This window comes from Dermacentor variabilis, chromosome 5 (assembly GCF_050947875.1).
Source record: "Dermacentor variabilis isolate Ectoservices chromosome 5, ASM5094787v1, whole genome shotgun sequence".
NCBI lineage: Eukaryota > Metazoa > Arthropoda > Arachnida > Ixodida > Ixodidae > Dermacentor > Dermacentor variabilis.
Window position 1 is genome coordinate 30,185,988 of NC_134572.1, and position 25,240 is coordinate 30,211,227.

At 46.2% G+C, this 25,240-nt stretch overlaps 1 protein-coding gene across 4 annotated transcripts in view; it reads left to right on the plus strand.

Moving 5' to 3' along the window:
* The window catches only part of LOC142582398 (uncharacterized), an 80,563-nt gene that overhangs the window by 44,382 nt on the left and 10,941 nt on the right, over positions 1-25,240 (plus strand). For 3 of the 4 annotated variants that reach the window (XM_075692074.1, XM_075692075.1, XM_075692077.1), the window contains 4 exons: positions 1,815-1,903; positions 5,045-5,129; positions 13,883-14,132; positions 22,460-22,581. In XM_075692074.1, coding sequence (XP_075548189.1) covers positions 1,815-1,903; positions 5,045-5,129; positions 13,883-14,132; positions 22,460-22,581 — 546 coding nt within the window. The remainder of the gene's footprint in view (positions 1-1,814; positions 1,904-5,044; positions 5,130-13,882; positions 14,133-22,459; positions 22,582-25,240) is intronic. The other variant, XM_075692076.1, reaches the window with a different exon arrangement.

Sequence of the window (25,240 nt, forward strand, 5' to 3'; positions counted from 1 at the left end):
GTTTCCAATCTGTCCGAAGTGGTAGCTGTTTCTACGGCGCAACTTCACAACATGCCGCTGAAAACTGTGCAGTTTCTCTTCATATACTTCGGGCAATTTTTGGCATATCCCTGTCTGCCTTCGAAGAGAAAAACCTTTTCTTTTAATAAAATTCGATAACCAGCACCTGCACACTTTGAAGTCGCTCTGCATTAGCTCTTTCTGTAGGGTTAACTGCATCGCCCATACTTTGAGCAGATCAGTCGTCACAGGCCACTGTGCCGCTCGATGCTCTTGCATGTATTCCGCGAGCAGCTCTTCTATTTCGGCGAAGCGCCCTGCTTCGGTCCACTGAAGCCCTTCCTTGTTCCTTTGCTGGTGAAAATATTTTCCTTCTGTTTGCGCCAGATGCGCACGCAAGTTTCGTGAACTCCGAACACCTGTGATGCGGCCAGATTTCCGTCCGTCTCCATGCACGTAAGTTTCCTTTTAAATGCGGCATCATGATGGACTCGGCACGTCTTTGCAGTTGGCGCTTCCATGCTGCTTGAACAACGCAGAAAACTGGCAGACTGGTGGTAAATTACACCAGCGCCTAATTACACGTACAACATGGAGGTATGCACATGGAGGAAGCTACGGCAGCTAGGCTAGAAGCGCGTACAAGGCGGCCATTTTTCGAATGCCAATGGCAGTATGGTGATGCGCATTTAGGGTTGTACTCAATCCTAACGCGCATGCAATTTTTTTACTCATTCGATCAGAAAAAGGTGCGCATTAGATTTGAGTAAGTACGGTACTGGTGGATACCTGTTGGTGTTCCGGGGCTATTTGACAGATTTTTGCCGTTCGTGCCAAAGTCAAATTAGTCATCTTCTGAGTCACAAAATTCTTACTAGCTCACCTGAATCCGTGGAAATTCACCATTTCCGAAGGGCAACTGTGCACGACGTCGATGCCATGTTGGAAACAAGCGCTTGTCACGCGTGGGTAAAAAGTGCTTTAAAGATTCCCCGGCTGGGAGAAAAAAACACAAAAGTGAAACTAGAAAAAATTTTCCTATTTTAGATGCTGGATGGTGCTAGCTGTCCAGAAGTGCTCCGAGCGCAGCAAAATTTTTATTTTAAACCATCGACAAAATGTTATAGACGGGTATAGGCGTGGACAGGGAAGTGTTAAAGGGGGTGCTGGAGGTAGCATGATTGCCTTTCAAAGTACATTTCTGGAAAAATATTTCAAGGAACCCAATGTGAACAGCGCAGGTTTTCCCCAGAAATTTTTTGGTGTTCGACATCTCCAAGTGGGGGCCACTGAACAAAATTCTGTCTATCGCTAGTTTCTTCATGCCTGTCAAACCTGATGTCCGAGAAAGGTGCCTGAGGGTAACAAAGGAGCAATGACTACATGGACATGGACGGAACACTTCAGCAACTACTGCTTCCCCATTTCCTAGAAAACCTGGAAAGGTATGCACATGTGAACCCAATGGCCGGTGTCTACAGGCTGTTACAATTCATGTAGCTTAATCACTGACATTTAGAAAGCTGCGGGAAAGAGCAGGCAACCTATTATAAGAGGTTCTCTGTTGCATGCCTGGAAAGGCATGTGCTTAGAGCAAGTTTTTCCACAAAACTTGTACTGTCCCTTCCCCTCCTGTCCCCCTTCAATGTCACATCAGCATAAATTTTAAGTACTTAATGTTCAGATATTGGCAGGTATTCACTCCACAGCTTGATTTCTGGAAGTAGGAGCTGGTGGTACATTACTTGCCCTTTGGCGTTACCTTTTATGATGGCGCTCATTAGTAAGAGCTGGCATTCTTTCTTGCTGTGCAGTTCGCTGAGATGGAGCTGCTGCTGAGGAAGCGAAACACTGAAATCTCTCACCTACAAGAAAGGCTGGCATCTGTGCTGGAAGAGCATGCGTGAGTTTTGCAAGACTATTTTGGCAGGAAGTGTCATGGCTGACAACTAGCTCAAATTCAAGCCATAGGAGTCTTTGCCTGTTCTGTGCTTTATGCTTTTAGCCAGTGTATTGAAGCACATGGGGGGGTGCATTTGGATTCAAACTCTTTGGATTCAAAAGGCTCAGAGGCTCATTTCATCAGTCCTGTTTAAAGGGACACTAAAGCGAAATAATAAATCAGTTTAGACTAATGGAGCATTGTTGAACCCTGCAGGCAGTCATTTAAAAAAGGTTTGGTTATTAGATGAGAAAATGGAGGTCCAAGTATCAGTATTTGAATTTCGCGCCGAAACCCCAGCACCGGTACGTCAGCGTGACGTCAGGGATTCCAAAGTATGTTTTTGCATTTGGGCCACGTTGGCTGAATAAAGGTTCCCGAACCTAGCCATGTTTAATATTTGGTTCCTTTAGAACACAATGTAGTCAGTCTGTACCGCTATATATATTTAGTAGGTCCTAGAATGTGCCATCAAAATCCAAGACGTCACAGTCCCCAGGTGCAGGAACTCAAGTAGGTATCGCCACCCGTATTTCAAACGTGTCATCATTGTAAGAGTGGTGTTTTTGGTGTTGTAGAATGGTAATTTACTGATGCAGAAGAAATCATTTTTCACTTTAGTGTCCCGTTAAGTTTATTGTAGAGGGCCTATTGTAGAAATTTTTTGTGCCTTGAATTTCTTGTAAAAATATAAGCTCTGTGAAATAATTAAGCACTTCTAGTTCAGGCCAAACATTGAGGGAAGGCTGAACCTCTTGTATTAGACAAAACTAGGCATTATTGTGCTCAGAGGCTCATTTCATCAGTCCTGTTTAAAGGGACACTAAAGCGAAATAATAAATCAGTTTAGACTAATGGAGCATTGTTGGAGAACCCTGCAGGCAGATACATACGTACATAATAAAAGCAGATGGCAGATCTTCATATCATACTCTAAGCCGTAATCTGTACTCGAAGACAGGTTAGGCATTCCTTAGATATTGGCCTTTTCCCTACATGTGCTAGCAAATGGCCTAGCATTTAAAGGGACACTAAAGGTTACCAGAAACTCAAGTTAAAGTGGTAGAGCAATGTTCTAGAACGTCTAAGGCGTCAATATAATTGCGAACAGAGCTTTAGTAACCGAGAAATTGAGGTAAATGCATGACACGATTTGAGACCCCCCAGTGACATTCCGGTACTAGCCCGATGACGAAAGGACTCCTCATAATTTGTGTTACTAATACTCAACTACTCGTATTAAAAATATCATTTCATTCGATTATAAGACGGAAGAAAATGCTACTTGTCTACGTCTATTCGATTCTAAGAAAAAATAACATTTTGACGTTACCCTTCAGTAATATGGGTGTTCGAAAGGTTTCGTTTTCGCTCGACTCTGCGCGCTCGACTCTGCGCCGCGCACGCTTTGGAGTTTCAGTAGTTTCGTTATCGCGTCGTGCTGTGAGGGTTCTGCTGGCTCGCGAAACTTTCATTTGGAACAAGCAGCGAAAATGCCACGTCCATGTGATGTCGCGGGAAGCCCTCGTTGCTTTCCTGCTCCGGAGAGCCGGTGTCGAGGCCGCCGTCGTAGTAGGCAACGACGCCGGCAGTGCGAGCCCTCAGCAGCAGGTCGCGCTCGTCGGTGCTCAAATCGCTGAAGTTGAGCCCACCATCGCGAGCCAATCTGTAGGTGTCAGGGTCCATTGCGACGAGCGTCGAAGTTAGCGTCATAGAATGAAGTACCAGCTTATGGGCGTCTTGCGCTGGAGTTTGAGGTATAGTAGCGGCGCCTGGTGGTGGTGCGGGAAACGACATCTGGGTCGTGCCAGCTTGGGTCGTATTGAGCCCTGGCTGTGGCGAAGCACGTTTCTAGGCCGAGTTTTGCGTCGATTCGCACATTTTTATGCCCTGTTGCGAGTGCGAAAAGGCTCGTCGCTTCTCACAGACCACGCCGACCACACTGCGAGCTCGCCGCAGCCTATAGTTTAACGAAAACGGACTCTCCGTGTGCCGTGGGCCGTAATGTGGGACGTAGTTCCTTTCTCCTTCCGCTAGCCACCATACTCCCGCTTTCGCTCTGCTGTCGGCTCTGTCTTGGCTCTGTTTCTGGCCGCGCGTTCGCGTTTTGCGCAGAAAAGCCGTAGCGCCGTCTGCGGACGCCGTTCTACTCACCGATGGCGCAACGTCACTATGAGACCATGGTGTCAGTACTCCTCGATCGGAGGGCGGGCGATTTGAACTGCGCTAGAGGTACGCGGACGCTTCAGAACGCATTTTCTCTTAAAATAAGTCTCTCCTTGGCACGAAACAAGCGTTTCGAGGTTTATGTGATGGTATTTCAACAGTTTACGTTGACTTAATAGTAACCTTTAGTGTCCCTTTAAAGGGGCCCTGAACTGCTTTTTGGGTTTAGTGAAAAAAAAGTCTGCAAATAGCATACGCTGCTGTGAACATCTCGGCCAAATTTTGCAGTCATGTGCGTTGTGTGTAGCTCATAAACGGAGTGCGGTCACCTTTTTCTTGCATGCTCTTTTCGGATGCTATATTTCATCATATAGCAGATTTTATATGCGGCTGCTGTGGGCCAATAGCTGACATCAATCAAGAATGGTGTCTGGATGTGTGCACTTCTTCCTACTGTTACTGTGTATATTTATTGACACAGTTCAATAAACTGGCTGAAGTAAGCGAAAATATGCATTTCAAATTGTGACAGGCATTGCATACTTCTGAAAGTACGGCTATTGTACTATCACAGATTATTGTCTGCTAGCGTTCGCCTGTGCTCGCCCGTGTAAGAATGAAGCTTTGGCCACACTGCTTATCAGTGCTGTAGCCATCTCAGGTCTCGCTAATTTCTCTCAGTTTTGAACACTCGGCTAGCCTGGAACCACGTGAAACTTAAGGTCAGACCAGGCATACTTATTGAGCTGTTGTGCAAAATGTGCAATAGCTCAATATGAAGTGAAGTTTGCCAAGGCTTGCCAAGCACCCAGAAATGAGTGCATGGTGGCAAGTGTACTTACGTTAATTTTATGGCATTAGGTCTTTTAATTGGGGCAGGTTGTGTAAAATTGCTAGCACTGTATGCGGATGATTGATTTAAACACTTGGTTGCAGCCGCGAGATACAGCAGCTTCATCTCAAAATTGAGGAGCTGCAGAAGAGGCCACTAGTACCGCAAACACCACCGCCACAAAATGAGGTTAGTGGTCTCAACCCATTCTTGCATATGCGAGTATATCTTTGGACAGCGAGTGTAACTTATTTTAACTGTATTTGATATTGTTGCTCACCAAATGGGAACATTCTTCAGTCACAGGGCTGTGTGCTTTGGGCCTGTTCAATTTGAAACTTTTTAAAATTTTTATTTTACCAAAGATTGGGTTGAAGTCTACTGTGGTTGAACTTGTGTTAAGGCTTCATAGGCGATCAGTAGCTCGCAATTTATCATTCACAGGTGTAAAATAAGACATCACAGGTGACTGAAACGATTTCTTTCACAGCAACTGTGCCAGTCTTAACCCACAATGTTCATTTTCTTAGTTACAAAAGTTCTTGGTAAGGTTTATGCTTTGAAGCAGTAAATCTGTCACTTTAGCTTGACTTGGAGATCTAAGCACATGCAGAAGGCACCTGCAGAAGGCTTGTGCGAAGTAGTTCAATATAGAATATTGCTACGGAATAGTATTTGCGATCACGAAGAGGCGAGCAGTGTGAAGACGACGACGATTAGAGGCTAGTGCAGGCTGTTGCCTCTTGGCCAAGTGCGGCGTATTTCCTTGTAATTTATATAGCTTTTCATCTGTGTCTTCCTACGTACCTCGTCACGGAGCTTCGCAGTGGACGGTATGTCGAGCCTTCCTTCATGGCTTCTGGTGACAACTCGACTCTGCCGGCTCAGACACCTGCTGCCACTTCGACGACCTACATCTCTCACCCCGCTCCCTGTGATACTGGTGCATTCCCGGGCAAACATGTGGAAGACGTTGAGGAGTGGATCAGCCTGTACGAACACGTCAGCGGCAATAACCGGTGGGACCCTACTATCATGCTCGCCAACGCAGTCTTTTTACCTTGGTGGCACACCTCGAGTGTGGTTTCGGACGCATGAATATGAGCTCACTAGTTGGGATTCGCTTAAGCAAAAGCGCAGAGACTTGTTCGGCAACCCCTACGGTGACCAACTTGCCACGCAGAAGGCGCTTTCCGGCCGTGTGCAGACGTCAACAGAGCCCTATGTCACGTACATTCAGGAAGTCTTGGCTCTATGCCGCAAAGTTGACGCACACATGACTGAGTCAGACAAGGTTTCCCACATCCTCAAAGGCATTGCCGATGACGCCTTCAACTTGCTCGTTTTCAACAACGTGGCGACGGTGGATGCAGTTATAAAAGAGAGCCGCTGCCTGGAACTCGCTAAAAGCAGACGTATCGTCCAGCAGTTTGCCCGTCTGCCCAACACCCGAGCGACATCTTCCTGTGGCGACGCTCCTCATCCTAACAACATTGGCGATGTTACCAGGATCGTACGGCCTGAGATCGAGACCGCCTATCAGGCTGCCTTTGACTGCAGCTCCACCAACGCACCTGCAGTCACGGTTTCCCTGGTCCAGGCAGTTGTCCGCCAGGTGTTCGAAAACGTGGGTCTTCACACCATCTGCTCGGCCCATCGCCCTGATACCCCCCCCCCCCACCCCCCGGCTTCTTTGATTCCGCCCCGTCCCGCTTCTTCTTACCCACCACATTTTCGCAACCCATCTCAATGGCACACTGCTGACAAGCCCATTTGTTTTCACTGCCGTCGAATCGGGCACATTTCTTGGCACGTCACAGTCGCTGGAGTTCCCGGCCCGGTCTACTTATACAGTGCAGTTCACTTATAACGATATCAAGAAAGACGAAAAATATGATCGTTATAACCAATGATAGCTATATCTGGACTGCAGTTATAAAAAAAAAATTAAAAATAATAAAAAACGCAATACATACCTTTGGAGCTCCGAACTTGAATTCGCTACTTGCTCTAAAGAATAGATCATGTAGAAAGTAGGCTGTGAAAAACAAACTTTATTTCTAGCGCCAATGACCGTGTCAAGGGCTAGGCACGCCGAAATAGTCGGAAATCTGCACTTGCTTTAGCGGCAGCTTCTACTTCACAACCGTGGTGTGCATGGATTCCAGCTGCTGCGCGAACACTGGCGGCAATCCTTTAGCATGCATAAAATCAATTAAGGAGTCGATCGACGACAGTGCACTTTGCGTGGACATCGTGGTCGGGGTCAAGGAGTCACTGTCAATCTCGTTGTCACTGTTGCTGCTGCTGTCGCCACCGTCAGACAACTTTGCCGTCTGTCGAGACAGCACATTTTCGGCGATTGCCTCGTCGGTCACCTCATCGCAGAACAAGGCAGCACTGTCTGCAGTCGAAAACTCCTCCATCGACACACCACCTGTGTCACCAGCAGGAACGAGCTCCCAGAGCTCCGTTATGTCAGCGGCTTCCACCGTGTTGGTCTCAGTGGGTTGGGGAAGTTTGTCCTGATGCACAAAGCCTGCCTTTTTGAAGCACTTGTATATGGTTGACTGCTTTACTTCATACTATGCACCATAAACGAAGCGCACGGCTTTCAAAAGCCTGATCTTCAGGTCAGGGGGCCCGTCTGCATGACCCGACGTGCCAGGAGCTGCGCGGTCAATGGCTAAAATCAGCCACTCCAGCATGCACCGCCGATACAGGACATTAAAGTTGGCGATAACGCCGGCGTCCAATGGCTGAAGACCTGCTGTAATATTCGGAGGCAGAAACATCAATTCGACAGACGTTAGCTTCAGGTTAATGCTGTGTGCGCTACAGTTATGATGAACCACTGGTAAAGCGCCTCTTCAAGGGTCTCTAACCCTTTTCCGCTAATCGGCATGGCCGCTGATAGCTCCTGCCTTCACAATCGCGGTGCTCCTGGTTTTCAAGATGGTTGATATCGTCAAATGGGTGAGCTCATACTTCTTCACAAGGGCACTCACCTTGAAGCCGTGTCGAGAGTCCTGCAAAATATCCATCTTCGTGTCAAGCGACGCAGCTTTGCGCTTTGTCGGCAGCATCTTCGAACTGGGTTGTACCGTTCGTTGCACGCTGCTTCGGTGGCGTCAGCCTGCTATCGCAAGAGAGAGAGAGAGACTGAGCATGGACTGAGTGCGGGACAGGCGCCACCGCGCCGCTTTGCTTGTCGCTTTTTTTTTTCTTTCTCTCTTTCGGAGCGACTGTGGCCAACGTGCATGAAGCAGCTAGCGCCATCTTGTGGCGCACTGCGCCTACTCAAGTACTCTCCGATGTGCGGGCGGGGCAGGACGCGCAGCGTGGTAATGGCGGCAGATACGAACTTACGGAGGTAAACATCACCTCATCTCGACATCGTTCGTTTCAGGGAACTAAGCAATGCAAATGTTACAATTATTTCACACGGAAAAGGCCATCTAGACTGCAAAATTTTGATTGTTATATCCGATATGCGGTGAATAACCTATCATTATAAATGGTTTTTTTTCCCCCATATACCTAAGACATAAAATTACTCTCATGTCGACCCATCATTATAACCGATATATCGTTACATGTGGTATCGTTATAAGTGGACTGCACTGTACTGCCTACTCTCGCCCCCCAGGTGGCCCTTCTCCCTATGCCACACGCTCCGATAATGCCGCCACTGATTCTCCTGTGCCGAACCGCCCCTATTCTCTTTCGCCTTCGCCCCAACGACGACAATCTCGCTCTCCCCAGCCCCGTCGCTCCTATTCGTCGACTCCCTTCGGACGCAGCTCCCAGCTGGAAAACTAGACGATGCAGCGCCTCAAGGTGACACTGCATTGCTCCCTACGCCGCCAAATCCTCTACTGATGTGGCCCACTCATCTGAACCTTCTTGACGTGTAAGTCGACAGTGTTTCTATGTCTGCTCTTATAGACACTGGGGCGCATTTGTCGGTAATGAGCGAGGTCACCTTTGTGACCTCGCCACGACAACAGGCCCGCCACGACGCCTGTTGTCAGTGTCGCCGATGGCGGAACAGCCCCCGTAATTGGTATGTGTGCTGCCTGTGTCTCCTTCGCCGATCGCTCCACTGTCATGCTATTCAGTCATCGCCCATTGTCCCCACAACATCATCCTCGGCTTAGACTTCCTTTCCCCACATTCTGCTCTCATCGATTGTTCCGCCAGTACTCTCCGCCTTGACCTGCCTGTTCTGGATCCCGCTGAACCACACCCCAGTCGCCTTAGTTCCATCAACTTCGTTCGCTTGCCACCTTTGGCACTGACTTACGTTGACTTAGTGTCATTCCCACCCGTCCCCGACGGTCACTACGTCGCGGCTCCTATGCAAGACGTCCTCCTTACACACGGGATCACAGTACCTCATAGAGACTTATCTATTACGGCAAATTGTCTGCCTGCCAGTGGTCAATTTTGGCTTGACGACAAAAGTACTGCCACCCGGGATGTCTCTGGCCCAGCTTTGCTCATTCGAGGATCACTCAGTAGCATCTATTGCCTTAGACAACAATTCAGCCGATCCTCCTGTACCATCCCAGTCTGCAACTTGTACCATCGCGAACTTACAGAAAATGATTGCGCCCAACATGCCGTCTGAGCACGCTCATGAGCTCTACCACGTTCTGTTTTCCTACCACGATATTTTTTACTTTAACGATCGTCCTTTGGCCCAAACTACAGCTGTTAAACATAGCATAATACCGGCGATGCCCCTCCTATTCATTGCCGCCAGTATCGAGTGTCACCGGCTGAGCGTCAAGTTATTCATGCCGAAGTTCGCAAAATGCTTGCTAAGAACATTATTGAACCGTCATGTGGTCCATGGGCGTCACCTGTGGTACTGGTAAAAAAAGGATGTATCATGGCGCTTTTGCGTCGATTATCGGCACCTTAACAAGGTTACCAAAAAGGACGTGTATCTCTTATCTCGGATTGATGACACCCTTGACTGCCTCTACGGTGCTCTCTATTTCCCCTCTATTGACCTTCGCTCCGGCTACTGGCAGATTGCCGTGGACGATCTCGACCGCGAGAAGACTGCTTTTGTAACACCCGACGGTCTTTATCAATTTAAAGGGATGCCGTTCGGTCTATGTAATGCTCCTGCCACTTTTGAACGCATGATGGACTCCCTTCTTAACGGTTTAAAATGGTCCACGTGCCTGTGCTACTTGGACAACATTATAGTATTCTCCCCAACGTTCACTACGCACCTCGAGCGCCTCTCGGCAGTCCTGGACGTTTTTCGTCGAGTCGGTCTGCAACTCAATGCATCGAAGTGCCAATTCGACCTTCACCAGATTACCATCCTTGGACATCCCGTTGACGTGAATGGAGTGCAACCGGACCCAGGCGAGATCCATGCTGCTATGCACTTCCCTGTTCCGAAGTGTCAAGGATGTGCACAGCTTCATCGGCCTTTGTTCGTACTTCCGCAGTTACGTGAAAAATTTCGCCGCCATAGCACGACCAATAACCAAGCTTTTGAACAAAGACTCCCCTTTCCAGTGGGGCGATAACGAGGCCTCTGCATTCTTGCATCTAATCGACCTTCTCACAACGCCTCCCGTTCTGGCCCATTTCGATCCTTCTGCGCCTACCGAAGTCCGTACTGATTGATGCCAGCGATCACGGAATTGGCGCAGTACTGACACAACGCCAGCGCGGCCACGACCGTGTTATTGCTTACGCCAGCAGGCTCCTCTCAGCTGCGGAGCGCAACTATTCCATCACTGAGCGTGAGTGTCTGGCCCTAGTTTGAACGGTTGCGAAATTCCGCCCATACTTATATGGCCGACCCTTTTCTGTTGTCACAGACCATCACGCGTCTTGCTGGTTATGCTCACTGAAAGATCCTACAGGAAGACTTGGTCGCTGGGCCTTACGCCTCCAAGAACATTCGTATTCTGTCATTTACAAATCTGGCCGACTACACAAGGACGCTGACTGCCTGTCTCGCTACCCGGTCAACGAGCCTGACGCCGCCGACAGTAGTACCGCCGGCATTTTCTCTGTATCTGCCTTCGCTAACATTGCCGACGAGCACTACCGAGACCTATCGCTGCGAGCACTCATTGAGCGTCTGCGCTCTACACCTACCGACACATCTGTTCGCCGATATGTCCTCCAGGGCGGCATGCTGTACCGAAGGAACTTCCTCCCTGACGGCTCTGATCTTCTTCTTGTCGTGCCAAAACATCTACGACAGACTGTGCTCTTTGAGATGCATGACGCACCCACTGCAAGACATCTTGGGACAACCCGCACGTACTACCGCGTCCGCCACTGTTTCTGTTGGCCTGGTCTTGCTCGCTCCATCCGATGCTATGTTGCTGCCTGTGATCCCTGCCAGCGTCGGAAAACGCCTCAAGTGCTACCTTCCGATCATCTCCAGCCGATCACCATCCCTGTGGAACCGTTCTTTCGTGTTAGATTAGACCTCCTCGGTCCCTTTCCCACGCCATCCTTTGGGAACAAATTGGTAGCCGTTGCAACTGATTATGCCACCCAATACACTATCACGTGGGCTCTCCCTACCAGTTGTGCCACTGATGTCAGCTGCTTACTGACCGTGGTCGTAACTTCCTCTCAAAAGTTATCGCCGACATTGTGCGTTCTTGCTCCATTCAACACAAGCTGACTACCTCATACCATCCTCAAACCAATGGCCTGACAGAGCGGTTAAACCGTACCCTTACCGATATGCTGTCCAAGTATGTTTCCAAGGACCATCACATCTGGGACATTGCCCTTCCTTACGTCACATTTGCGTATGATTCTTCCCGGCACGACACCGCCGGATTTTCTCCATTTTATCTACTGTACGGTCGCGAACCGACCTTGCCCCTAGACAGGGCACTTCCTCTTGCTGCGATCTCAACAAGCGAGTATGCGCGCGACGCCATCGCCCTCGCCGACCATGCACGCCAGCTTGCCCGTAATCGACTGACGGCCTCTCAAACCACTGTGGACATATGTTACATTGAAGGCCCACTCAACGCAGATGTGATGCATTCTCCTGTATTGTCATAATATCCACAACCACACTGGACCTCAAAGATATTGCCCCTGTGCAGCATTCAGATGTGAAGCATCGGGACTTCTGGTCCTCTGCTACGTCATTAGCGCTGTCCAAAGTGCCCTTTCGTTTTCTTCAGGTACTAACACTTGCGACGTGTCAAGGGGTCCAGCACGCCAATTCGTTCCATTCCAACTCCACTAGTAAGTATTCGACAAGCTATGCGGTGCATGTGATCGTGGAGTTTGTGCCGCTCAACGTTCTAATCACTTCCGCTTTATGTGGCCGAGTGTGAACACTGACATACGCAGCTGGGCTTGCGAATGCCTTCACTGTCAACGCTCGAAGACTACACGACACACAGTCGCAAATTCACTCCTTTTGTCCACTTGACGCCTGGTTCTATAATTCACATCGACATTGTTGGCCTGCTGCTACCATCTTGAGGTGCTTGTGACCTGCTATACTTACTTGTGTAGACTGTTATACGTGCTGGCCTGAAGCATTTCCTCTCGCTAACATAACTGCACTTAGAGTGGCTTCCATGTTTGTCAGTGGCGGAATCTCTCGCTTCGGATACCCCATTGTTGTGATTGATCATGAACAAAAATGCGGGTCACCACGTTATAGGGACCAAGATTAGGTGCACCGCAATGAGTGAGTTTGCGAGTGAAATACCTGAGACCTGTTCGGACCGATAGCAGGAGCAGAAACTCTTTTATTCTTCCCTTTTTCTTTTATTCTCGCAGCTCGAGCTCCGAGCAACGTGGTGGAGCACACCATGTAAGAAAGGCGGCTGAGGAAGATGACAATAGCTGCTAGAATCTCTGCAGTAGCAGCCTCATTTTGATGGGGGCAAAATTTGGTCAAAATTATTCCGGAGTCCCCCGCTACCGCATGGCTCATAATCAAATTGTAGTTTTGGCATGTAAAGATTCAGAATTTATAATTTACTTTCTTACTGTATTATTATTTTACATCTTCTTTACCTTTATTACCATGCAGACGTGGCTGAAATATTGCTGTCACCTTCTTTATTAGTGCCGAGTTTCTTTAACTACAAAAACTTCGCATACATCTTTTGGCCAAAAATTATGATCTTTTGCTTCATGTCCCCTTAAAAAAAAACACGAAAGAGAAACAATAAGTGTAGCTACACTTGAATACTCCTGGTAGCTTAGTGGCCATAGCGTTGCGCTGCCGAGCACAAGGTTGTTGGTTCGGTCTAGGCTGCGATGGCCACATCTGGACGGGCAGAATGCGAAAATGGTACATGTACCGTGCATTGGGCATGTTAAAGAACCACAGGTGGTCCGTTTTAAATTGTAGCATTCCACTGTGGTATTGTTTATAACACATTATAGTCTGGGATCTGGACTATGTCTCTACAGTAATCTTAGCTGTGTACAGTAGTGCCCCTCTTTGGTGTGTGCCGCATTGGTTGTCTTGAAGGCAATACCTAAAGCTGTGTTTCTCTGCAGTGCCATTTAAGAAAGCACTGGCATTGGCATAAGCTGGTGGTAGCTTATTTATTTGCCTCACATGCTAGAGTGTTCACTGCTGCACTGAGTCTCGCAGTAGTGCATTTTAATGATGTTGTGAATACATGACCTTTCTTGAGATTAGTTTTTTATGATGGTACACAGGGAAAGTTCACTGGGTTAAAGATCAATAAAAGTATTGTGGTTCAAGTGTATTCAAATGAACGGGACAGAGTTTTCCAATTCTTTTGCTTGCTTTCTATAACCCCCCGCCCCCTTGCTCACAATCTCCCTAGTTATCAAGTGTGGAACTTCGCGGATATGCTTGAATATGCAGTCTTTTGTACCACAGTGGCGGAGAGAAGCAACACAGCTGCTGCTGTGACAAGCATTTGACACCTGCGCAGGCGAACCAGGAGTTGAGGAGTAGCTGCTCCACTTCGGATGAGGAGGAAGACGAGAGGCCTCGGGGAGTGGCCACCATGAACGGGGAGGCTGAAGAAGAGGAAGATGGGCATGGCTGGCTGCAGGCACAGTCGCCTGCTGTGCGCCGTTCTCCACTTGCTCGTGCAGAGCCCGACGAAAAGCTGCATGCACTTTCCATCGAGCCCAAACCTAAGCCGGCGCCCCCAGCTGAGCACAAAGTCAAGAGGCCGGGTGAGCGTCTTTACATGCTGCGACTTAATACCGTCAGGAAGGTTATAAAGCATTAAGATGTGTGTGCACTAGCAACTGACAAAGGTTGTGCAACCAACTGTTGACTGATGACCAAGGAGCAAACATCGGGAACCTATGTGTCAGTCAGCCCTTCATCACATTGTCAGATTTAAGAATATGCCTTCTTGCGCAGCACGTGTCACGACGCCTCTTAAAGTTCAATAACAATTTTGTAACTTTGGCCTATTGAAGGGTTCGTAGTCTTTTTTTTTTTCGGTTTAGCTTTTTCTTGTTGTTTCCAGTTCCACCACTGGTCATGTGATGGTAAAGTGCTTAAGTGTCAAGGTTTCCCAAAATAAACTAGTTGTTGCACTTGTGTCACCTGTTCCTTCTTTGTCCCTGTTTTCTTGCGCAGTTAATGAGTTGAAAAATATTCGGAACCCGTTTTGCATTTTCACTTAAATCTTTATGTTGGGCATAAAAGTCCTTTCACACCATGGAACTGTGACTACTTCTCCAACAAATTTTTTTTGTCAGTTTCAAATGGGACAAGGTGCAAAAATCTTGCTATCAAGTGTCAAAACGTTCCAAACTTTAAAAGCATGTGGTATAGAGACGTTTGCTACACGTTAACCCTTTTACTCCACATCTATACCACCGCTCGCACGAAATTAACGCAATTCAAGTTTAATTAGTCTTAGCACAGTGCAGAAAACCTACAGCAAATGTTCTTTCTTAGACGACAAGGCGGAAATTGGGGTTTTAGAAACAATTTTGACGATATTTTAAGAAAAAAATGCAACTCAAGGTATTTTATGTGCTTTTATGAAGTATGTCTCACAATATGGCTTTTTTGGGCAGTTTGCCAATATTCAGGCGCAAAGCCTTCAGTGATCCCAGCTGCTTAAATAAGAACTGCATCGTTTAGCTCAAGCCCAACAAGGAAACAATGATTTTCATTCAAGCTTTTCAAAGAGCAAGTAATTTTGTGAACATGGTAGCTGGTAAACTTACATTTTCTTACTGCACATCAAGAAGCATGAAGTAGAAGCCTTCAGAAAATGGAAGAAAGAAGAATGAATTGGTGTCTATCAGGTGCAAGGAAATGGACAACCCGCATGTGGAACAACATAATCTGACTAAGGAAATTCCTTGTACATAGCACATTGTGCAAACACAGAATGCAAGACGCTGTGAATCTGCAATTTGCAAAACTTGCTTTCTGACTGATAATTACTGGTTGTGGATAATGTGGATAAACCTTCAGAAATCTTAAATGTGACGCTGTGGTTCTTGCACTTTCCTACGACTCCCTCACACCCTACCTTTCCATCCACATTGCAAACGATTAGTCAACCTTTGTTAGCCTTGTGATAGCTACTAAATAACCCCGTATTATGATGCTCAAGTTGCCTGTGCATTATTCCAATCCAGTCCAGCCACAGTAAGTTTGTTGCTTTATGAACAAAATCAGGAAAGGGTCATCATTGACCATGATAATTACCTATGTCGTTGAACAGTGAAACGGATCAATATTCCTAGTCTAAATCGAATATTTCTGTTAATAATAGTGTATAGCAACACATTTTTTGTAGGAAGTTCAAAAGATTGTCCTCGTAATTCTACAGAAGTTGGAAATTTTTTTTATTAAATGAAGAAATAGGTGCACACCTTGCTTTTCATGCCTTCTTTTTCTTATTTTCCATCCAGCTTCAAGCAAGTGCAGGAAATTGGTGCACACACTATTTTGTAAATTGTGTAGCACTCAACAACAGAGTGAAACAAAATTTGAAGTTGAAGCCTTAATCCAAGGCGCTTTACAGAAACATTCAAATACGCCTCTTTTTCACGTGTGAGAGATGGTACAGATGTGAAGTACTTTATTACACGATTGTAAGTTGACTTGTATGCAAGTCGACCTCCCCCCCCATATCGCGTGTGACGGGGAAAAAAGCATACCCTAGGGCGCATTCGATAACGCAAATTTATTGGTAGCCGACATGGTCACTGGACTACTCGTCTTCACTTGTGCCATCGTCCTCACTACTGCTGCCATCGTCATCGCTGCTACGGTCCCACAGTGTGTCGGCGTCCAGCGAAATTCCACATTTTACAAACGACTGCACGACGTCATCTTATGGAACAGCAGCCCACACCGAACGCACCCAACCACATGTAGCCGTTAGCGAGGCTCTTCTGACAGGTCCGGTTGGCGTAACTTTGTGGTCTTCTGCCGCCAGCCACTCGTACTCACAGCAGAGCAGGCACTTAAATGAAGAAGATCCGGGCTTGCTTCATGACCATGTCGCACTTCACTGGTAGGGACCAATCATGCATTTCAGCGACGTTCGCCGCAAGCTTGGCCTACAGCTCCGAAAAGCGCCCAGACTTCGGCCTGTGGGAAATTTTTCGCTTGCCGTCACAGGTGAAAATTTTGCTTCGCTGCAGTCGCCACTCTCGCACCACCCGTTGAGAAACAGTGAACTTGCAGCTCGCTGCACAGTGATTTGTTTCTTCGGCATAAAGGATAGCAGCCCTCTTGAACGCTCCTGTGAACGAGCGCCGAATGTTTAGTGGGCTTGGAAGCACTCATGACGACAAAGGAAGCATGGTAGTAGCACGTAGCCGGCAGTCAAGTCGAACGCGTCAAACTAAGAGCTGCAGGGAAAGAGAAACGTGTGAGCAGTGTCTGCTCTTCCATGAGCTATCCATACTCCCTGCAAGCGCTGCCATTCTGAGGGTGCCGCTGCGAATGGAACAGTGGCACTTCCATTAACTACCGACACCCCACCTTCCATGAGTGTTGTGTGCACTAAAACTCTCCAAAAGGTTTAAAAACCCTTCCAAAAAGCGAACGAATGTGTGGGATAGCGAAAAGCTACGGGTAGGGCGATAGAGCAAACATAAAATTGTAACTACATTGTAGCTCCCCTGATATCTCGTTGGTCTCTTTTTTGGCAGTAGTGGCAGTAGTAACATGGGGGGGGAGGGGGGCAGGAGTGCCATGTTAATTTGATAACTCTACCCCCGACATGAGATGTTCAAATTAAAAAAAAGTCTACTTACAGTCGTGTAAATACGGTAAAAGGGCTTGCGTGTAGAAAACTGTTCTCTATACCACATACCTGAAAGTGGGCAATGTTTCATGACTCGGTGACGAGATTTTTTCACCTTGTCTCAGTTCAGATTTCTTGTGTGTCGGAAAAGTAGTCTCAGTTCTGTGGTGTGGAAGGATTTTTGTGCCTAATATAAAAATTCATGTGAAAATTAAATATTTGGGGCCCGTTTTGGCGACTGTCCTCATCCGAACATACCCAGCGGGCTCATCCGTTGCAGTGGCGACATTGAACTTTCACATTAGGCTGGTGCATCGTTCATATACATGGGGAGCATTTCCAATAGATATAATTAGAGATCAATGTCAGAAATGGGAGCACATTCTACTCCACTCCATTCTACTCCACACCTGCTTGGGCCGCTGTATCTTCAAAACCTGCGATGGGGACAGAGTCTGCCTTGCGCTGTTTTCGCGGCTTAGTTCACGTTGATGTGAGAGGCAGAACAAAGGTCAATTAGCTCACTGCTGCCGCGCTTCCTCACTCCAGTGTTTTGAGTTTCTGCGGTCATTGAGTGATTTGTGTTCATGTTTGCTTGTTAAGTTAGTTACTATACCTATGTTTACAAGTTTATATGGCCGATAAGAAACGCCAATGTATAAAAGCCTCAAACCCTACAGCTAGAACAGAACTGGCAGAACTTTCAAAGTTAATCAACAAGCGTAAGACAGCTAACATAAGGAAGTATAATATGGATAGAATTGAACATGCTCTCAGGAACGGAGGAAGCCTAAAAGCAGTGAAGAAACTAGGAATTGGCAAGAATCCGATGTATGCGTTAAGAGACAAAGCCGGCAATATCATTACTAATACGGATGAGATAGTTCAAGTGGCTGAGGAGTTCTATAGAGATACAGTACCAATGGCACCCACGACAATAATGGAAGAAAAAGTAGTCTAGAGGAACTTGAAATACCACAAGTAACGCCAGAAGTAAAAAGCTGGGGAGGATCAGGTAACGGCAGATTTGCTGAAGGATTGTGAGCACATTGTTCTAGAAAAACTGGCCACCCTGTATACGCAATGCCTCATGACCTTGAGCTTACCAGAATCTTGGATGTACACTAACATAATCCTAATCCATAAGAAAGGGGACGGTAAAGACTTGAAAAATTGTAGACCGATCAGCTTACTGTCTGTTGCCTACAAAGTATTTACTAAGGTAATCCCAAATAGAATCGGGAACACCTTAGACTTCTGTCAACCAAAAGACCAGGCAGGATTCCATAAAGGCTACTTAATAATAGACCATATTCACACTATTAATCAGGTGATAGAGAAATGTGCGGAATATAACCAACCCCTATATATAGCTTTCATTGATTACGACAAACTTTTTGATTCAGTCGAAACCTCAGCAGTCATGGAGACATTACGGAACCAGGGTGTAGACGAGCCGTATGTAAAAATACTGAAGAATATCTATAGTGGCTCCACAGCCACCGTTGTCCTCAATAAAGAAAGCAACAAAATCCCAATAAAGAAAGGCGTCAGGCAGGGAGATACAATCTCTTCAATGCTATTCACAGCGTGTTTACAGGAGGTATTCAGAGGCCTGGATTGGGAAGAATCGGGGATAAAAGTTAATGGAGAAGACCTTAGTAACTTGCGATTCGCTGATAATACTGCCTTGCTTAGTAACTCAGGGGACCAATTGCAATGCATGCTCACTGACCTGGAGAGGCAAAGCATAAGGGTGGCTCTAAAAATTATTCTGCAGAAAACTAAAGTAATGTTTAACAGTCTCGGAAGAGAACAGCAGTTTACGATAGGTAGCGAGGCACTGGAAGTGGTAAAGGAATACATCTGCTTAGGGCAGGTAGTGACCACGGATCTGGATCATGAGACTGAAATAATCAGAATACAAATGGGCTGGGGTGCGTTTGGCAGGCATTCTCAGATCATGAACAGCAGGTTGCCATTATCCCTCAAGAGAAAAATGTATAACAGTTGTATCTTATGAGTACTCACCTACGGGGCAGAAACCTGGAGGCTTACGAAAAGGGTTCTACTTAAATTGAGGACGACGCAACGAGCTATGGAAAGAAGAATGATGGGGTAACGTTAAGGGATAAGAAAAGAGCAGCTTGGGTGAGGGAACAAACTCTAGTTGATGAGACCTTAGTTGAAATCGAGAAAAAGAAATGGGGGGGGGGGGGAACATGGGCAGGACATGTAATGAGGAGGGAAGATAACCGATGGTCATTAAGGGTTACGGACTGGATTCCAAGGAAAGGGAAGCGTAGCAGGGGGTGGCAGAAAGTTAGGTGGGTGGATGAGATTAAGAGGTTTCCAGGGACGCCATGGCCACAATTAGTACATGACCGGCATAGTTGAAGTATGGGAGAGGCCTTTGCCCTGCAGTGGGCGTAACCAGGCTGCTGCTGCTGATGATGATGGTGGTGGCCAGTAAAACTATCCTTACTTCGTATAGCTGTCCACTAATTTGCGGGCGAAACTGCTGCACATCGTTCGAATGACCATACATGTGTCTTTTCTACGCTACACGCTTGTATAGATTCTACAAATAGATTCATTGCAGCATATTCATTCAAAACTGCCATTTTTGTTTGATTTACCCATATATCGTGCTTCTGCTCAGGCACTCTGCAGGTTTGCAGTGCCATCCGACTAGAGGCACTGTCGAAGTCAGATGCCGAAGTTTGCCGAAGTAAACAGCTAGGTCACGCCTGTGGCAGCGACAGCCAATAAGTGCAAACAACTTTTGTCAAATGTCAAATGTGGGAAATTCTTCAGACTGCACATAAAAGAATGTGCGTGGCCTCGCTCCTAAAGTACTTAATCTGTACAAAGCATGAAAATAGACGTGAAGTATCAGTTCTCCTGAAGTAGCGTCCTGCATGCATTGCTACTTCTTTTTTCTTGAAATATCTCGTGTGTACCCTGCGCAACATTCAAGAGGAAAAAGTCTCGCGATGTGACCACACATTCAGCGGAAAGGACATTGTGTGAGAACATTGCTTCCAGTAATGGGATCAGATTTTGGTGAAAGCAACGGAGCTAACGTTGAATAGAAAATGCTTATTCCCAGCATTCTGGCTGCGAAGATAAAAACAGTGCCGGATGCATTACTGCAAGAAATAGCTTGGTCAGCAAATGCTTAAAGGAACTTATAATAGAGAAGGAAATGGTATTTTCCTCCACCTAAGTTCTGCAGCCTCACTGACAGCAAGATGAATCGTATACTCCATACAACTACTTGGAAATGTATGTGCCCGAATCTATTCTCAAGTACTTGGCAGAGCAGACCTACGCACCGTCCAGACATCTTGAGCGTAAGCACATCTGAAGAAATAGGAAAGCTCTTTATCTTATATCAAAAATTATCCAGAAGGATGGAAGACAAAGCTTCAAGACTTGATGCTCTTGTGACTAGAGTTTGCAGAGGCAATCATTACACCTGTGCCAAGCTCAGGAAAGCTGTGAAAACTATATGATCAAGGCCTGCCGCCTCAACTGTTTAGGGGAAGAACATGTTTGGTGGCCCAATGTAGTAACCCAGTATGATAGCGTTGAAGGATGCCCTTGCATCGCTGGCAACCAGTAAACTCGTCCAGTTGGAATTTGCAAAGGATGCAAGGGTGACTCGAAAATATTTTCCTGAGATACCAGGTATCACTGCGCTGTAGCAAGATGGTCTATTCTTCACTTTTCACAACTAAAGTCCCTCTGCCGGTAACATGACCACTGAGACACTTTATACACACTTATGTGCACTCTCGTAAAAATACGTTTTCTTAACAACCTTGTCATTTGGCCTTATCTGGTCATATAAAGGAGGTTTAGAGTGAACAAAAATTTTGTTGGATAATGGCAAACAGCATCTGAGAGGGTTAAAATAGGCTCCATTGCTTCATGTAATATAAAACAATGCAACTTGTTCTTGGAGTACTATGTTTATCAGCCCTGGGTGGGTATTCTACAAAAATTTCATTAAAATTGGTGATAATTGTTTTCCAAACGGTCCCTAAAGTGTTCCACTTTATAGTATTTTTGCCATTTGGCATTTTGGGGATCTTTGAGTTATGGGGTGTAGTTGCAATACATACTTTAGTTTGCAAAAAATTTTTGAGGGTTTGTCAGAAATGCTTTTCAGCTTCATCGCCTTAGGTAAGATGGTCCCGAGAAAAACATTGGTCTGTCAAACCCCAAAGTCTTTGACAAACTTTGACAGTTTGTCAATTATTGAAAAACGTACTGTGAAGGAGATTTAACTTCCCATGAACCAACAGTACTATTGGTGTAGATTTATCGAAAATATTTTTGGCGGGGTGCAGTGTTAATTTTAGTGATAGGCCTTCGAATTATTAAAATATGTAAGCCTGTAAATCTCTTTCCCACCTTAAGTGAAATAAGAATTTTTTTTTTTCGAGAAATGCGTGCAAATTTTTTCATTATGAAGGTTGATTCCTTTCTAGTCATTTTCCCATCTCATATAAAAATTTTGCTGAAAACTAAAGATAGTCGTGAACACTCCCCTTAGTCTGTCCTCATCTGAGCACCCTCCCCCTCGCCTCACAGCCACTTGTAACATCACGTGTGAAACCTTGGAAGTGAAAATAAATTAAGTTAATGCACCTACAACAGTTCTTTATTTATTCAAATGGGAAACGGAAGCACAATAACAAGTTCCAGATCTCTCGCCTCCTATAAAGCAATAGCAGAAAGGGTGCTCATTGCTCTTTGTCCTGCTATGGTTTGGGTCTGGCCCATATGTGCAGAGCCTGAGCGACAGTTCTTTATTTATTCAGATGGGAAATGGAAGCACAATAACAAGTTTCAGATCTCTCACCTGCTATAAAGCAATAGCAGAAAGGGTGCTCATTGCTCTGTGTCCTGCTATGGTTTGGGTCCGGCCCATATGTGCAGAGCCTGAGTCATTCTAACCCAGCACGGAGGGCTAATGGCCAATTGGGAATAAGAACAGATCGGAATAATTTTACATTATAACCGCCCAAGTGTATAATACACACATTGACCATGCATGTACATCGTACCTGATGTTTTGACCTTGTCAGGGTTACTGTACTTAGTGTTAAAGTGCGTTATATATAAAAGTTTTGCACTGCACTAGATGCACACGTATTTTGCCACATTGCTGTGGGATACATACACCTTAATGTGCAATGCGTAATTCAATCTTCAAAATTTGCCGTCATGACCACTCAAGATGTTCAAAAATGCTTTCAGCAGAGCGGCCTCAGGTTCCTGAGTTCTATGACCTCCACTGGCGCATGGAGCAGGCTGCTGCTCCATGCTCTGATGTTGAGTCCATGTGGTCCAGCCGGGGAGGATCGCCTACGAAAAGCAAGGTGGGCTGCTGTGCTTATAAAAGAACTGCTATCAGGGTAGGCATAACGAGAGGGTGTGCCACTAATAAAAGGAGCACCTTGAAGAGCCCCTGAAACGGCTTGGGCAAATTTTGTAGACGCATAGGGTACAGCTAAAGTTAATCATTTGCACCACAGTTTGTATGAAATGCCTCATATTAAGAGAGCTACGGAGGATTACAAGTTACCCTCCTCCATAGTCATGCATTTTCTCATCAACTCCTTCGCCGAGTGATCGGGGCTAAGCTCTGCCTTCACTGGCTCTGCGTAATGATCGCATGTTGTGTCGTCGACTTCCGGTTCTCTAGGAGCGAGCATACAAAGCTTTTCCAAACTATCCGCCAGCTGCTTGGCAGTTGACCCCAGGTGAGAGCTATGGAAGCAGCGTGCGTTACGAGCATTTTGTCGCAATGCCGAACGTGTCTGGTATTCCGTTAACCACAGGCAAGCTGGGTGTTTCGATGGAACGTTGGAGGCATAAACTCAAGCTGATGAAGGAACTTTAGTGTAGACATACGTGAGCTGCCTGATCGGTCTCCACGGTCCAGCCACCCGTTGGCCCAATGTTTAACAAGCCAAACAAAGAGCTAATATTGCTCTAACCAAGTGTACTACATTTAAAACATTTACAAAAATGTGCTAATGATTACACTCCTGCAAAAAAATTTATACCAGCAGCAAAGAATATGTTGCGTTACTGCTACTGTGTGTGGTTGAGCTCTGCGCCACCAGGTGGCTGCACCGTGCAGACCATTCACATTTTTGCGCTTCTGCTCATCCCGTGAAATGACTCGCAAGGGGACACGGCCATGCCCTGTCCCCTTGCGCTTGCGTTTACCCTAATACCAGACTCACGAAATCTTCCAGTGTAAAGCGACGGCTGCATGCTGGCACCATAAGATAGCGGCAGTCCGATGTGCTGCAGCCAGTCTACTCGCCTGCTGCCTTGCAGAGGGACACAATGTCGCAGCTTGACATATTGCCAGTTACTACGTTTGCAGTTCACAGCGCAAACAAAGTCGAATCATAGTGTTTGCGAAAAGACTTGAGACCGACTGACCGCGGAGCTCTCGTCAAAATGGAGCATGACACTTGCTGTATGCCGGAAGTGCTTAAGTGTACTGAGCAATTGTTCTTGTGCATTCTCTTTCTGTTTCTTTCTACAGAAACAAATTAAATAATACGAACATCATCTTTCTGTTTCTTTCTACAGAAACAAATTAACTAACATTCCAACTATTTCGAACATCATTTGTTCACCATAAAGGTGGAAAAATTATCAATGACACACCCTGTGCAGCCAATCGGATAGCTCGCCCTACTAACGTCAATTGGGTGATTTACGTCATGTGGGTAGGGGTGGCTGAAACTTCCGCCAAGCAGTGTGCTGTGATCGGCAGCGATGTACATTTTTAAAACGTAATGAATTACACGCTTTATGCAGAGCACTTAGATGCATCAATTAATTATCAGGACCTTCCGTAACGACTCAGTACGTTTGTACAAAATCGTCAAAATTGTTTCAGGGTCCCTTTATTCAGTAATCAAATTAAAGTGAAGGAGGGGGACCAAACCTCCCTCAGCAAATACCTGCCAAGTAGCTCTCAGCTGTTGCTTTGCCCTTTCTTGGTTTTGAGTGTTAAAAAGTTTTGAATGCAGATGAATACATGCATTGAATTGTCACGGCATGCTGGGTGAAGCTTTCAAAAGTCAAAAGGAGTACAGTTCCCTTGCATTTAGCGTTTTTTTGTCTAGCATGTACAATTATGCAGGCACGAGAGTATTGGCTTTACATTGTTGCAATGTCTGCAATGTGACACTGCATAAGCTGTGGGCATCATCCACAGCAGTATAAGTGTCACCTGCATGCCAACGTGGCATTACTTCTGTTTTGAAATGTTTGCTCCTCACATTATCACAGGTTTGCCTCTGCATTGGGATGGATAACACTACAAGTGGGCTTACACAGAGAAAAACAGGCGAATTTATTTGTTAAAAACATGCTACACTTAATATTAAATATAGCAGACAATGCAAAAGCAATGCGCCGTGGTTGCTTAGTGGCTACTGTGTTAGGCTGCTAAGTACGAGGTCGTGCAATCGAATCCCGGCCGCGGTGGCCGCATTTCGATAGGGGTGAAATGCGAAAACACCCGTGTACTTAGATTTAGGTGCACGTTAAGGTACCCCAGGTGGTCAAAATTTCCCGAGTCTCCCACGGCACGTAAAATCCCATAATCTAATTTTTTTAATGCGCAAGCAGGACTAAAGTTATGGAAATCGATGGAGGACATGGGTGAATAATTGTCACACTTGCCAGTACCCTTCACATGCATTATATTGATATGTGTCCTTGTTTATCTTTCTCCGGTGACCGTTTTCATCGGCTAACAAATGTTAAACATTATTTCTCAGCACAGGTCACACCAGCATGTATCGGAAGTTTCTCGATTGTTATTGATGGTTCTATCAATTGCCTGCTGTCACCAAAGCTTGTGTAATCTGATTGTATGCATGATGCGCATTGTGTAGTAGTTTCTGGAAGGTACGTGGGCACCACCAACTACGCTGATGAGTCATGCATAAAAGCAGACGTGCTTAACCAGCGGATCAGAGATTTCGACGATTGCTGACTTTGGTC